Source organism: Danio rerio, chromosome 9, assembly GCF_049306965.1.
Source record: "Danio rerio strain Tuebingen ecotype United States chromosome 9, GRCz12tu, whole genome shotgun sequence".
NCBI classification, from domain to species: Eukaryota; Metazoa; Chordata; class Actinopteri; order Cypriniformes; family Danionidae; genus Danio; species Danio rerio.
In genome coordinates this window covers 13960377-13977120 of record NC_133184.1, presented here as the reverse complement: position 1 = coordinate 13977120, position 16744 = coordinate 13960377, and the positions used below count along the sequence as shown (strand labels likewise).

Here is a 16744-nt window from a genome sequence, read left to right as displayed (position 1 = left end):
ATTATGATCAGTCCTGTGATCCCCAGCACTCCCCTACTGTCTGAAGGGAAAGCACATTCACATTTTACTGGATCTGGAACTACATATTTGGTGATGCACCGCGTCGACATTGATTTGTTCAAGTAAAACATCCGAACCCAACACGATTCATTTATTCGACTTTGAGTCGACTATTTCGTTAAGGAATCAACTTACTAATGATCAACTTACTTAAGAATCAAATTTACTTGGTGCTGTTACACACTGCATGGAAGCTCATTTTCAAAAACCTATCATAGGGGCTCTTTAACTTTAAAAACTGTACAGCTAGATGAAATAAAATAAAAATATACAATAAAAATAAATTAAACCTAGAAATAAAAATGAAAGCATAAAGGGTTTCTAAAAGTATATCAAGTTACAATTTAGAATATAAAATTAAAAACTGATTCAAAATATATTAATACATGATTAAATGCTGTAATAGTACATAAATAATACTTATAATCTGTGTTCTTGTGCACGGTGTAATCATATATCCACATGAAAAGCATAGTGACTTGTACAAGGCACAGAAACCAAATATGCTTGCATTAAAAAATGGCTCATTATTTTGCACTATATTGGAACATACACATGAATGAGATTTAAAAGCGAAAACACACTCACTGTCAGTCTCATACAGCATCATAATTCTGGTGCTTTTCAAGAGATAAACATGTCTGTTGACTTAACACATTGATGCTCAGGGATGAGTTAATGAGGTCAGGCTGAGAGAGATGTGGGCCAGTGACTGCTCATCATTACCCACAGACTGATAAAGAGCAGCTGCTCTACATCCGCAGGTCATCATTCTGGCTTTACAGCTGCTGTCCATCTGTATTACCAATAACTGCATCCGGTTACAAATTTAACACTGACAATTAACACGTATTACAATTAATATAATTAATGGGTTAATAGGACCACATAATCCCATTAACACTGCAACAAATAGGATACATAAAAACAACAACAACAAAGAACAATTATAAAATCTACTTTAAAATTATTTGTTTTCCATTTCCATGCACTTCAGTGTAATTTTCTGCAAATGTTGTGCTTTCTCTTGTGGATTAAACGTCACTATATAGGTCTATACAGGTTATTTTCTTTTCTCTTTTTTTTATACAGTTTTAGCTCTTGAGCTTTAAATTTATAAAGTTTCACAGAAGAGACAGATATTTTAACCCTTATGTACTGTTTGGGATCCAATCTCTTATCCACTCTGGGGTGATTTTGTGTCTTAATTTAGCCACAACTTTCTCTGTGTTTTAGCTAGCAGAATGATTTTTGGTGACAAATCTTATTTTGACACATATTTTGAGAAAATATATTTTTTAATATAAAGTCAGCGATACACTCTGTGTATATTTACAACCATTTTGTTATGTTAGGGATGAAAACATCCACTAAATTAAACTGCTGTGAAAATGCATCACTTTAATATGTTTTTTTAAATTTCTTTTGCTTAAATCTGTTAATCAGTCCTGATCAAAACTACTTAATTGCTTGGGAAATTACAGGATTTTAACTTTTTAATTGTCAAATTCATAAATGATTTATTAAAAAAACACACACAAAATGATGTATCTTCAGTATAAAAAGTAGTTGTGGACTGTATTTATTTTTTACCTTTCATCAAAGTCTTGAACATGTGAAACATCATTGCCTTCGATGTATTGTTTTTGATTATTTTTTATTATTTTCTCCCTAATTTACTGTTGGTGGCTGTTTTTGCCCCTTTGACTTCCATTATAACCACATTTTTTGGATTACAAAACCATAACACCATATAATGCATCTTTGATTGTTGGTGGTTTTCTTTGTTGGGAAGAGGTCAAATTTGTACTTTTAACTGTTGATCATCAGTTGGCTCCATTAAACTTTTAGATAGGCCTGTGCAAAAAAAAAAAAAAGCGTAGTTTCTGGATTTTAAATGGAGTATAACAGCAAATTAAAGTGATGAGAAAATCAAAATATGAGTCTCAGCTCTTAGGCCTACATGGAAACAAAGACTGTGTATTTATGCACCATCAAATGTGGTTATAATGAAAACTAATTCAAAATATATAAATAAATAAATGCTGTAATAGTGCTTAAATAGTACATAAATAATACTTATGATCTGTGTTTTTGTGCAAAAACAGCCACCAACAGTAAATTAGGGAGAAAATATGAAAATCTAACAATGTTGTTACTCATCATTCACATGTCCAAGACTGTGATCAAAGGTAAAAAAAAAAAATGCCTTGCCTTGCCTTAAAATCTAGTTTTCGTTTTATGCTGAAGATACGTCATTATGTCTGTTTTTTTTTTCCACTAAATCTGTGACAACATTTATAAATTTGGCATTTAAAGAGTTAAAATTCTGTAATTTTACAAACAATTTAGTAGCTTTGATCAGGACTGAGGTTGATTAACAGATTTATGCAAAAACAATAAAGAAAATAAATAAATAAAATTATGTGATGCATTTTTACAGCAGTTTGATTTAGTGGATGTTTTCATTCCTAACATAACAAAAGGATAGTAAATTTGAAGGGTTAAGGGATTTATTTTAAGTTTTTCTATTTCTTAACTAGCATCAGTATTGATGAGAACTATACCAAAATGAAGTTCTTTAATTATTTAAATTAGTCTGACATAATGCCACTATTGTTTTTGTAATGAAAAAACAAACAACATTAACATTTATTATTTTTCAATTTCTAAAGGCTATGCTGATTTTATTATTATTATTATTATTATTATTATTATTATTATTATTATTATTATTATATTACTGAATAGAGTGATTAGATTTTTAGTACTTATATATAGGTGATTAGAATTTTTTTTTTTAATGCTTATTGTTATTTGTTCAGTGACGCATAAAAAAGAAATGAATAAGCTCACCCACATAAAAATACAAATTTCTCAGAATATACATACAAGGCAAACTTAGATATCCATAACAATACATATTCATAAATAGGTAACACTTTGCAAAAAGGTTGTTAATGGTTATAGATTGTTAGTTAATGTTTTATGTTAGTTAATGAAAATACAGTTGTTCAATATTAGTTCGTTAACTTATTGTGCATAAACTAATGTTAACACGCATGTATTTGGTTGGTAATAATACTTTAGTAAATGTTGAACTATGATTAATAAATGCTGTACAAGTACTGTTCAAGTTCATGTTAGAAAATACATTAACATTAACTAATGAAACCTTATTGTAAAAGTGACCCATAGTTATAATTATCATTAATTTGGCCTTCAGTGCTCAAAAGTATGCTTTTGTACTTAAGTACTAAACCTTCATTTAAAAAAGGACATAGAGTGAAATATTGCAATTTCAATAAAACATACCTTTTTGCTAACATTTCTGCTGTTTGGAACAACACATCCTAAATAATTACAAAAATTGTCCATAAGGATTCACAATGGGTAACATTTATAATAGCACATTTTAACAAACAAATGTGTCAAATCATTAAATATTCCATCTGATAATAGCTATTATTTCTATAGCGTTTTAGATTTAGATTAGATTGTGTCAAAGTATTTTAACATGAGGTTCTAGTAAATTGAAACTGTTTCAGTCCAGTTTTCAAGTTAAAGTTCAGTTTAGTTGAGTTGAGTGTGGTTTAAATTGCACTGCTGAAAATCCAAACAAACAAAACAAGCACGCGAAGACAATCAATTTATTTATTATTTTGCAGAAGATTATTCACCTGAAGTTTCTCCTTTCACTACAAAAAAAAAAAAAAAAAAAAAAAACATCTGTAAATGAAGTCTTATGCTTGCTTTCTGGTCTCATCTGTAGGCCTCCAGAGACCTGGTTTGCTTTCTGCAGCTGGATCATGTTAATGTGTACTTGGGTCAGGACTACCGCAGCAAATACAAAGCCCCGACTGACTACTGCATGGTCTTGAAGGTAAGAGACAAACTAAATGTTCTTCTTTGTTGGCCCCCTTGTCATGTGGTGTGCCTCAAGGGTCCATTGTAGAACCTCTTCTCTTTTCTCTCTATATGCTTTCACTGGGTGCCATTAAATTTAAGATCTCCATATATACAGTTTAAGTCAGAATTATTAGCCCCCCTGAATTATTAGCCCCCTTGTTTATTTTTTCTAATTTCACATTTTGAACATATTAGTTTTAATAACTCATTTCTAATAACTGATTTCTTTTATCTTTGCCATGATGACAGTAAATAATACTTTACTATATATTTTTCAATACACTTCTATACAGCTTAAAGTGACATTTAAAGTCTTAACTAGGTTAATGAGGTTAACTGGACAGGTTAGGGTAATTAGGCAAGTTATTGAATAACGATGGTTTGTTCTGTAGACTATCGAAAAAAAAATTTTTGACCTTAACATGGTGTTTAAAAAAAAAAAATGCTTTTAATCTAGTCGAAAAAAAAAAAGACTTTCTCCAGTAGAAAACATATTATCAGACATACTGTGAAAATTTCCTGAATCTATTAAAAATCAATGGGAAAGAAAAAAAAATTCTATGGGGCGGCTAATAATTCTGACTGCAACTGTTTGTATATATACATTTATAGATTTTAGGCAACTCTAGGTGTTCATTTGTTTTTCAGGCTTCCCACGGTTCAAATTCATATATTTGTACTTTTTTGTCCATGTAATGGAACATGAGAGGTTTTTGTTTGTCATTTAAAATGTGACTTTCTGTTTATTGAAATGTTAAAAAAATCAGTTTTAAGTTTGATGTTTCAAACATTTTGCCTGTTGTTATGGTTAGGCTATTTTTCAGTGTCATTTTCTTTCTTTCCCATGTCTTCTTTCCCAGTGGCAGACACTTAAGTCATGTAGTCACCAAGCTCTCATGGCCTGAGAGCTTATGGAGTTCCACTGGTCGTACAGGTCATCAAAACAGAAAGTGTTACAAACAGTAGCTAAAATGTTAGCTATCTTATTATAATTAAACATTTTACAGTATAGCCTTTAACTGAAAGAATTGAAAATATACTGTAGTTAATTAGGTTTCAAGCTAAATTATTATTTTTTTAATCCTCTACAACTGATAATTAGTCAACTATTTAAACTTATATTGTCTAAATTATTATTATTTTGTTGTATTAATGTTATGGGCTCACTGAAAATATTTACCAGGCCCTTAAATTAAATAAGACACTTTCAATCTAACAGTTGCAGGCTTTTGCAATAAAATATAATTGTAATTCACTTTAAAAAAAAAAAAAAAAAAAAAAAAAAACATTTTGCCTGCAAATTGTCCACAATTTCGCAGGGGAATAAAAAAGAGGCATCACATGTTTCCCTTATTTCAGCATTTTTATATTGGCTTACTGTAAAGCTCAGAATCAATTTTAAAATAGCTGTAATTGTGTACAAGGCTTTATCTGGACCAAAATAGTGACTTTCTGATTCCCTTTACATCACAAAGATCACTAGGTCTAGTAATCAGCTGTAAAACTAGGTGATCAAGCTTTTTCAACCACAGATTACACATTTTGGTATAGATTTGCTCCTTCACTGATATATTTAAAAGAATTTGTTCTCGCTGACTTTTGATGAAGGTCAGTTTTAATTTTCTACATTTCTCTCATTTCCACATTTCTCTCATTTCTTTTCTCATATGATGCATGCTTTTTTAATGATTATGTATTATCTTTTCTTGTAAAACACTTTGGTGCAACTGCTGATTTAAACATGCTATAGAAATAAACTCTAGCTTGATTATTTAATTACAATTCTTTTAAAAGCATCACTATTCATTCATCATCACTTGCTAAGTTGCCATTGATATTTCTATGATTATTTATGTTATTGATGTATTTATTTTTGGAAAATTAATCTGGCATTCTGCTTAATACCTGCTCTTGAATGTGCTCTTAAAACCCATTTACTGAAATAACTAAATAGTTGGTCCAATGTAGTGAAAGCAGTACGTCAAGCCTTTTCTTGAGCATATCTCTTGTGTTTATCATAAGCTACTTGAATAGCTTAATACTGTAGAGTCCTATGTGTGAGTCTGTATGGTTAAAGTAGATAGAAACAAGAGGCTTTTGCCAGAGGACATTTAAAGCACTGAGATTTGTGAAAGCCAGATCTCGGTCTGCACTGAAATGTATCATCAGTTTGAACAGACACCCTTAGAAGGAAATCACCGCCACAAAAGTGAGGCAAACCAAAACTGTTTGTGGTCTGTATTTGGCTTTTAACATAACATTTGCTTCTTTGACCATAGTTTTGTGTAGCCAGATTGTAATGGTTGACCACAGTGTACTTTATTCTTGTGAAGAGCTGCCTACTTTGTCAGAAAACAACTTCAAATTATTGTCTCTTTTTGAGGAAAAAAATATACAAAATTAAGTTAGTTTTTCCTTAAAACAAGCAAAATAATCTGCCAGTGGTGTAAGTAAAAAATTAAAGAAGTTTATTTTCCTTATTTTTAATAATTTAGACTATAAATGAAGAGTTCAGATGCAAATACCCTTTAAATGCCTTCTGCAAGGGTATTGGCAATTTGACAGGGTCTTAAAAAGTCTTAAAATGTCTTAAATTCACTGAAATATTGCGTTGTAGATCTTAAATCATTTTAACGGGTCTTAATTTTCCTTTGTTTATATAAAGCTACCTTTCCCAGTACTTGGTTGAGGCTGGAAGGGCATCTTCTGTGTAAAACACATGTCAGAGTAGTTGGCAGTTCATTCAACCGTGGCGATAAACTAGGGACTAAGCCAAAGGAAAATGAATGAATGAATGAATGAATGAATGAATGAATGAATGAATGAATGAATGAAAAAATGGATGAATGTAAAGCTACCCAATCGATTCAACACATATCTTATCACCAACAGTACACAAAACCTTTAGCCAAACTATATTAAAAACTACTATTAGAACAGTCTATTGTGCATACATTTAGTTTTTAAAGAGTTTTTGTACACAGCTACTGCTTGTTTTGACAGTTTATACAGTATATATATATATATATATATATATATATATATATATATATATATATAAGTATAAAAGAAATAAATAAGTATTAAAAATAACTAATTAGAATTAGTGTTTTGATGGAGCAAGAATTATTTTATTTTTATTTTTTATTTATTTATTTATTTTTTTTGCTTGGCCATTTAAAAAATCCTGAGCATTTATTTCTATATAAGTCTGAAATTTTATTCTTTGTGGTCTTAAAAAGTCTTAAATTTGACTTGGTGAAACCTGCAGAAACCCTATTCTTTTAAAAGGATCTTTTTTGCAAGCTTCACTCATTAACTGCTCTTTTTAGAAGAAATTTTCAGATGGCACTTTTTGCATCTGAACTCTTATTTATTTATTGAATTCTCATTTACTCATCTATATAATATTTACACTTCATTTGTAGATGAGTTTATCTGAAAAGGTTTATACATTAAGCAGCCATAATATGGCATGTCTATAAATAACTATTTTTTAGACTACAGCAATGTTGGCACAGCATCACTGATGCCAGTTTGGCAAAGTCTGTTTTGCACCAACCTGATATTTTGTAAACACAACCTAGTTAACAAGTGCCCTGATGTACCTTCACTATTAAAAATTGCATAAAGGCAAATCAGTTAGCTTGACACATTTAACATTCCCTTTTTAGCTTGTGCTTGCCAGTTTTGTGTGTAAAATGTTGCAGACATTTAGAGAATGAACTGTGTGTGAGACAAACCTTATAGAAAGCACATGAGGTAATGCAACCCCATGCTAAAATCATGTTGGGAATGTTTTTTTAATGGTGTTCCATATATTTAAAATGTTGTCTATAAACAAGCTGAGATTACACAAATTAAAAAATGGTATAATATGTCCAATAACCCTAATAACATAAAACTGTTACTTCATGCATCAGTACAGCTAACATCTCTGATTTCCCCACACAGCACCCTCAGATTCAGAAGAAATCACAGTACATCAAGTATCTGTGTTGTGATGATGTCAGAATGCTGCATCAGTGGGTCAACGGAATACGCATTGCCAAGGTTTCAGCTTATAATATGATGACCCTCTTTAAATAATGTGTATTGCTAGTTTCTGTGCCTAAATATATGCTAAATGTGTTCAATGCAGTATGGGAAGCAGTTGTATGTTAACTACCAGGAAGCTATGAGGCGCACAGAGGCTGCACATGATTGGTCCTCTCTGTCCAGCTCCAGTATTAAGTCTTGTTCCAGTTCCTCAAGTCTACCAGGTGAGTTCAGCAAAGCAGTAGCAAAAATACAGGTCTTGTACATGCAGATGTATGTATTGTTGTCAATGAGACAGGTTAGGGGTTTTCACTCCAGGTAGATATAGGAACTAGCAGTCTAGTTCTCCAAGAACTAAATTTTCCCCTTGGGTCATTGCTGGAATTTAGATGTAAAAGTTATGAGATTAAAAGACCAAAAAGGAAGACCGAGTAAGGCCCAATCCCAGTTCAACAGCTTAAATCTTCCCCTTAGCCCTACCCCTCATTTAGCATGTTCCTGTGAAGAGGTAGGGGTGTCCCAATTCTCTTTATCTTGAAGGCGTAGGGCTAAGGGGAAGCGGTAGATAGCCCTTCAAACTGAGATTTTTCAGGACCACATTCGAAACCAAGAGGTAAGAAAATTTTCCACCAAACAAGTAACTGGTTGATAAAACAACCGCCTTTGTGTTTTATAATGAAGCATTTAAAAAAAAAATGCTAAAATAAAAACCTCTAAATTTCGCTACCTATAATCCATAAAAATAACTCCTGTGCAGCAGTCCCACAGCATTTTGACACTCGATGACACTCAAATCCTCTCTCAGAAAAGTCTAGTGACAGGGAATGGGCTTTTTACAGTGTCTGCTATAATGTTAATGTTGTTTTTTGGTGTATTTATATAGATGAATATGGCCACTGTGTAAATGCACAGAACAGTTACGATCTTATTGCCACATTAGATCGTTATGATAGCATAATATATGCCTTCTTTTTTAAAGATAGATACCAAAAAATAAAGAAACTGGAATAACTACAGCAGTCACGATCGTCTGATCTCATATGAAGCAAGAGATTGCGATGACATATGATGGCGTGTGCAGGTGCTTTAGTAGTGTCCCAATTCTTAGGGGTATATTTTGAAGCCCTTCCCCTTCACACTTGGTTTTAAGGGCCAAGTGGAAGGGGAAGGGTTACAAAAATAGAATTGGGATTGGGTCTAAATCACTTATAACAACTTTTGCAGATTCTCATGGCTGAAAATGAACACAATACAGTTAACAGATAAATAAACAGGTGGTGTTTCAAATGATGCGTTCATCCAAATAATTTACACTTTCACCTTTGAAAGATTCCTATTTTTCTGGTTTAGACACTACTCTGAAATGAAAGGTCCTATGAAATTAAAATAAAGTTTAGATGTTAGTATCAGTGTTGTTAGTTTTTAGGATATCTATAATCTAGTGTGCTGCAAAACAGTGACAATTCACATTTAGAAGAAATAAAACTAATATAAACAGGTGAAGCTTGGGTTTCTTATCAAATCTTGACCAATTAAATGCTCTCTAGTAGCAGACATGCCCCACCCGCTTTTAAGAAACTTCTAGTTTGCTTTTCATTTGATGCACTTGAGCTCAAGCACTCTCACTGGTAGAGCTGTGAAAAAACAAAACGCTATTGGTTATTTTTAAGGGGAGGATCTATATGTCCCTCTCTCTCTTCATGTTTCGGTTGAGATTTTGTCAAACATTGATTAAAAATCAGTATTTCAAAGCTCTTCACTTGACCTTTAAAGCTAATTTAGGCATTGCTATAACTTGTTGTCTGATTATGCCAAAAAGCAAATGTTTCCGCCAATAGTTCTAGGAACTACAAAAATGTTCTTCAGTAGTGAAAGTCTGTCTTCTCTTTGATTTATAGTGTTTCTTTCATTTATACAGAATCTCAGTCTAACCACTCCAGCCAGTCAGACAGTGGTGTGTCAGAGACCACATCCTCTGGTCATGTGCGCTCTCAGAGTGTGGTCAGCTCCATCTTCTCCGAGGCCTGGAAGAGAGGCAATCAAGCAGATGAACCCAAGGTGACCATTGTAGACTTTCGATTGTCTGTTGACTTGATTGTTCATCATGGTGTCACTGTCATATCAGTGTATTAATCCATTCTGAAAGATCTCTTGCTTGAAATACTATTACATTGAATAAATAGTTCCCCATATGTATAGTGTTTTATATATATGGACCAATCAGCATTTAAGACTGTTGGGTTTGTATTAGTTGTAATCATTATTTGGTTTGATTGTGTGCCCATTTAAATTATGGGAACATTTTCTTTTACACCAATTTAGTTAAAAAGCTCTGCCTGTGGATTTTGCTAAATCAAGATGTGACATCATGCTGTCAGCTACTTCCAGGTGTTAAAGTCAATGACTCCAAAGATGAGGGCAGTCTGAGTCACAACAAAGACCCTTTGCATGATAGTGGGACATCAAACTCATGTCGCATTGTCCTGTATTTTATTTCTTGTTAATTGCTCCCCCTCTCTGTTTGTCTATTCAGGATGAGAATGTCGAGTCTGGAAAGCTTTAAAATGGTGGGGCTTGAGGTTAGGAGTGTGGACACCTCACACTCTAGCCCTTTATATTTAATGTAATCACTCACATTTACCTCTAAAGCTACTAACCACTGATATAATGTGTGTGGTGGCCAGTTGTTGTTTTTTCTGTGAATGCTGGGTAATTGGGGATTGAATGGTGTGAGACACCTGTGGTAAAAGTTTGTGTTAACACTTAACAGACAGTGCACTGGTGTTATGTTTTAAATAAGCTGTTGCATAATGGTTGGAGTGTTTTGGTTTGATGTTTGTTGTCAGTTGGAGATATTAGTGAAGGTAAGCTTGAAAGAAGTCAGAATAACACCTGGTCTATGATGCACACACACTGTTGTTGTGATTTTTAATGTTTAGATCGAGGTCCAAATTTCATTTAATATATATAATGTTCAGATGCAAAACCCTCTAAATCCATCAGACTTCTTTTTTTGTTAATGAGCATTTTCTATCAGGCTCCTCTGATTAGGTTCAGAAGTTTTGTTTTATATGTAATGAAAAGGTAGCTAGTAGGTAAAATACTTTTTTTTTTCAAAAATGTCACTGTAGACAAGTCTTTTGTTTTTAACAAGGTAGATATTCTTTGGTGTCAAAACCAGCTAAATCCACGCCTGTTTTTTTTGCGAAAACCTCTAAATCCACCTATTTGGACAAGACTTTGTAATTTGTTGAAATATCAATATCAAATATCAAAATGCGATTAGATATTATTTCGCCAAACATATAACCCATACACAAACCACCTGAAATTAATAAAACATAAATCTGTCAAGTAAGTCGACATTAAGTCGGCATTAATCAATAACATTAAAATTGGCATTAATTAAATCTTACTATCTGTTGTCGTTTCTGATATTTGGGATTTGGATTTAATGTAAGTATAGAGCATTGAAAACAAGCTTGTTAGATTCAAATATTGTTGTGTTAAAACATTGTGAAACATCAATGTCTGTGCATTGTCCATTAATAATAATAATTTATATATATATATATATATATATATATATATATATATATATATATATATATATATATATATATATATATATATATATATATATATAAAATTTATTGAAGTAATGTAAAAAATATATAGTTTTATACATGATGTTTATCTTTTAAAAAAAAAAGCTTACATTAGCAAATAAAACACAAGGTAGACTTACTGTGCAAAAAAGATGTCTCTCAGAAGCTCATTTATTCATCCTCACTTTACTCAAGGTCTTGGTCTCTTTTTCACCTATTGTTTATCCTCATAGCATCCTTGCAAGATAAAGGCATCTTAACTTTGTCTTTTGTGAAATGGAGTTGGTGTTTAGCTATAGTAAATCGGACTTGCTCAAAGTACCGTCGCTGCGTAAACAAATTGTATGAATGCATGTTACACTTTTGACAGTAAAGGACATTTTCATTTTCCATTCACTGAAAGTCGAACAGCCTCATCCAATTCATCAAACTCCATATTTTAAAATTGAAAGCGGAGTAAAACTGTCTTTTCTCTTCTTAATACACTGATACACTGAAAACACATGATTCAATTCGCGCCTTCTGATTGGTTCTTTGTATACAGCAGCTTTTGCTGTCAAAGGCAAGTTGCGTTTAGCCGCTTTTACAAACAAACTGTTATTTCTGAATGCGCTGACGCTGGGATTTAGATGATTTCAAACAAGACAAAATTTTGAACATGTACTACATGCCTAAAGCATTCACTCAATGTCATTTTTTCATTTTCGGCAGAAGTGGCGTTTAGCAGCTTTTGCATCTGAACTCTTCATATGTTGTGAGACTGAAAGTGTTTAGATAAGCATCTAAATGAATATTATCGGTTCTTGGTTACCCCCTTGACTCATTTTACAAGTCACTTAATGTCAAACAGGTTTAGGACAAAGTTAAAACTAAAGTTTTACCATTTTTAAATCCATTCAGCTTATCAACGGATCTGGTTGGGAGCACTTTTATCTTAGCATAAATTATTAAATCATATTAGATCATTAGCATCTAATAATAACATTTTAATTTTCTTATTTTAAGCTTGACTCTTTTGTGGTTACACTTCATGATATCATCACATTTGCTGTGATTATGGTATGGTAGCAAAGCTCCTTAATCATTATGTGAGTGTGAATTAGAGAATAGTTCATAGCCATATCAACCTAGAAATTAGCAACTTTCCCATTGGTCTCAGTACACAATGTAACTACAGAAGACTCTAGCTTAAAATATTTGAGATGCTAATGGTCTAATCTGATTTAATGATCTATGCTATGCTAAGCTAGAAGTGTCCCACCAGACCCAGAAATCAGCTAAATGGATGCAAAAATAGTAAAACTGTTTACCTCTAGAGGAAAATGAGCCTATTTCCAAAAAGTGGAGTGCTCCTTTAATAATTAATAACATTTAATTTCCCAGTTTCTATTAATTCCATTCCCATTTTATTGTGCACCACTAAAACCTTCTTTTAAAAAAGTTATGTCAAATGCATCATTCAAGCTCCTGTTCTAATATAACCCACTTTGTTTTATCCACAGATGAGAATTGATGGCCCCCCCGCACAGCCTGCAAGAGCTTCTTACCCTCTGCAACTCCCCCCACTGCCCCAGTCTTTGCAGTCTCGAAGCAGCTACAGCGGAGTGTCTCCAGCATCACCTTCCTCACCCCCCTCTCCACCACCACCACCTCCGCCACCTCCTCCACTTCCCAACCCCACACACCACTCCACCCCAGTTGTGTTCACTAAGTACAGCACCCTTGCAAGGCTGCAAAACATCTCCCAGGCTCCGAATCATTACAAACAAACACCATTATTAGCAGCACAGCAACAACCTACGCCCCCTGTGCCACCCCCACAGTGTCTCAAACCTCTTATGAATAACACAACTGAAGTTGCCAGCAGTCCTCCTCCAGCCCCACCACCACCACCTCCTCCAGAAATGCCAGTGCCAGGATCGGCCATGGCAGTGTTAAAGCATGCCCCTATAAGCCCCCAGTACACTCCCCCTCCACCTCCAGAGGAAGACCCATCTTATCTACACAGTAACGGATATTTGCCTCCACCACCACCCCCAGAACAGTTAAAATATCCACCTCCCCTCAGTACCAATGGGCTCCAACAATTCTTAGCTCAGAAGTTCCCCAATATGACCTATGACTTCTCACCTGTCCAGCAAGATGAAGAACCTCCACCGCCTCCTCCAGTATGTTTCTCTCCACCGCCTCAGCAGTCAGGCCCACCTGCTCCTCCTAAAACATTTACTGGTGGGTTTCCACCCCAAACAGCTCCAAAGCCAGGCCATGGCATTTCCCCCATTTCCCCTGTGCCACCTTCTCTTTCTCCAACCCCTTCTTTGATGAAGAAACAGCAGAGCCTCTCCAGTGGGCACAGTCCCAATCAACCGCCGCCTACCCTTCCCAAACAATACAGCCTTTCTTCCAAAGCTCCATCTGTATCTGCTCCTATCTCTCCAACCCAGTCACTTGTAAAACAGATTGTTAACCAGTTTCCCGATACCCTTGATGGATCCAAAGGTCCCATATCTCCCCCTGTGGTAAAAAACAAGCCTAAATGGCAACCAGGAGGACAGGCACAACCACAGTCTCCTGAATTTCCTCCACCTCCTCCAGAAAGTACCCTTGAATTTCCTCCTCCTCCTGCTCCAAGTCCTCCTCCTGCTTCACAGCCCTCTGGTAAATCTGGATCACCAATCAAAAAATCCCCATCAACATCGTCAAATTCTTCTACTGGTTCAGGAGGAAAGAAGCCCCCTCCAACGCCACAGCGCAATTCTAGCATGAAGGCCACTTCTTCTGTTGAGTACCAGGAGTCTAAGAAAGTGGAGGATCTGGTCAGCATGTTTGGTCAAACAAGTCAAGCCCCACCCAGCTCCTTCTCAACTCCATCCTCTACAACAGGATCACCCTCCAAGGAGTCTTCTCGGGCACTAACAAAACCAGGCAAGATCAACTTAGCTAATCTGCCCTTGGCTCTACAGGGGAGGCAAAGTCACTGTCGTCAATCCAGCGCAGACTTTCCATCTCCTCCTCTGGATTGTGAGTTTCCCCCTCCACCGCCAGACTCCGAACTCCTGCCTCCACCACCTCTTCCATCAGAACTGCACATTGGGGCTCCCAAAGTGGCTGTGGTGAACCCACAACCCCAGCATTCCTCCAGCTCCACATCCTCATGGAAGCAGAGCTCCTTGAAGAAAATGCCCCCTCCTACTATGCATCGCCGCAGCAGTGGCCCACCTGAGCAGCTAGCTCTTTCTCCACCTCCTCAGCAGATGCCTCTGTCCTCTTTTAACTCTCAGATCCCACCTACGTCTCCCAAGGCAAATCTTTCCATGCAACCCAACTTCCTGGAAGACCTCAACAGAACTCTCAAAAGAAAGTCCATGACTCGACATGGCTCCCTCACCTCCTCCCGAATCTCAGCCAAGCTGGAGCCTGTAGCCACAATGGACGATATGGCCCTTCCACCCCCTCCTCCAGAGCTGCTGCTGGGCCAGCAGAAAAAGGGTGGATACACGAGCGCCAACATCTCAGGCTATGCAACATTACGGCGGGGTCCCCCACCTGCTCCACCCAAACGGGACCAAAACACTAAACTGACAAGCGAGTGGTAGTTGGACATGTGCCGAGTATGACTATGTGACTCCTTTTCCACTCTGTCTTCAGTGACTGAAAAATCTGCATTAAAATAATACTCATTTTAACTCCAGATTATAACCACGATATGAAAAAGCCAAACCATCTATAACATAAGCTTCTCTGCGTGTTTGTGCCGCTTTGCTATTAAGTGTAGCAGATCTAAAAAAAAATACTGAGAAAAAGAGACTGACGTTGTTATTATAGGTACTGCATGGACACTGCTGTGAGGAAGGGGGATGATGTATATGTATTATAAAATATATATGTGGAACTCTGGGGTGGGAGGGAACTTGTACTTTTTTATATGAAATTATTTAATACCTGAAATATATTCTTATTTTAAAGTTTAGTTTTGAAACCCTTGACTGTAAACGTTAAACGTTGATAGAAAATCAGGGTTGCTGAACTGATGCTTGTGTGTGTGTGTGTGTGTGTGTGTGTGTGCGTGTGCGTGTGTGTGTGTGTGTGTGCGTGCGCGCATTTTATCTGAGTGATTTGGTTGATCCACTCTCAGACAAATAGCGAGGGACAGGTAATTAAGCCACCCTCACTCGTAGTGCAGATCCCAATGTGGGAGTTGCACTTGTGTAGCATACGTTCTAAATGAAGTATTCTACCAAATTTTCCAGATTTAATTTAAATGATTTAGAACCTTTCACTAAAATGTGGAGAAAGAAAAACCGCTACCATTGTTATTGATGAATCTGTTATGTTGTGTCATTGTGGACCCTTACTTTTCATGAAGATGTCCAAATGTTAGACAGTGAAAATGAGTTACCACATGAGTGTGTAGCTGGCCTGTGTCTGGGATGGGATGTGCTGTCTGTTTATGTTTGTTACATTGCTATCTATCTGTACATACAGCTGCAGTTCCTGACTTTATCAATGTGCGTTAGCTCTGCATGGGTGAAACACACAATAGGAAGTGATGTCGTTCTCCTTATTATTCAGTGCTGTATTAAAGTGTCACATATCTGGAACATCTATCTTTCATGTCTCGGCAATGCCAAAATGTACTGACATTAGCATGCATGCTTCCACAGTATGGTTGCCTAAGATTGCACACTTTGTAGGGTTTAGGATCATAGCCACAAAATAAAAGGTGTCATGTCAAGTTTTACTTGACGTACAATGCAAAAAATTCACTGTGTGCCTATTGTCATTGTCGTCCATCTAGCAAACTTGAATACGTCTGCTGAGAAAATGTGTACTTTATGGATTCGCGTTTCCAAAGGCTAATGAAAATGTAGGAACAGAAGGAGGAGTACAGAGCTAATGCTGCTTCTTAAAGTCAGGAACCTTTAGTTAAATAAGTGGGGAAGTAAATGTCTGTTACATATAAACTGAACAATATAGTTGTGTAAATCACAGAATGTTGTCCAAGTTCGTGTTATTTTTATGGTTCATTATCATCATACAATTAAAAATCTTATGGAAAATCCTTTGATTTCAAAATGATATGAATAATAATGCTAGTCTGTTATGGACAAAACAACAACAACAACAAT

At 35.3% G+C, this 16744-nt stretch overlaps 1 protein-coding gene across 10 annotated transcripts in view; it reads left to right on the top strand.

Annotated features, from left to right (window-relative positions):
• raph1a (Ras association (RalGDS/AF-6) and pleckstrin homology domains 1a) overlaps positions 1 to 16677 on the top strand; it is a 148706-nt gene extending 132029 nt beyond the window's left edge. For 6 of the 10 annotated variants that reach the window (XM_073911948.1, NM_001366728.1, NM_001366727.1 and 3 more), the window contains 5 exon segments: positions 3833 to 3943; positions 7924 to 8022; positions 8111 to 8231; positions 9926 to 10065; positions 13118 to 16677. In XM_073911948.1, coding sequence (XP_073768049.1) covers positions 3833 to 3943; positions 7924 to 8022; positions 8111 to 8231; positions 9926 to 10065; positions 13118 to 15211 — 2565 coding nt within the window. In that variant the 3' untranslated portion in view covers positions 15212 to 16677. 10 annotated transcript variants of the gene reach the window in all.
• Positions 16678 to 16744: the final 67 nt, after the last annotated feature.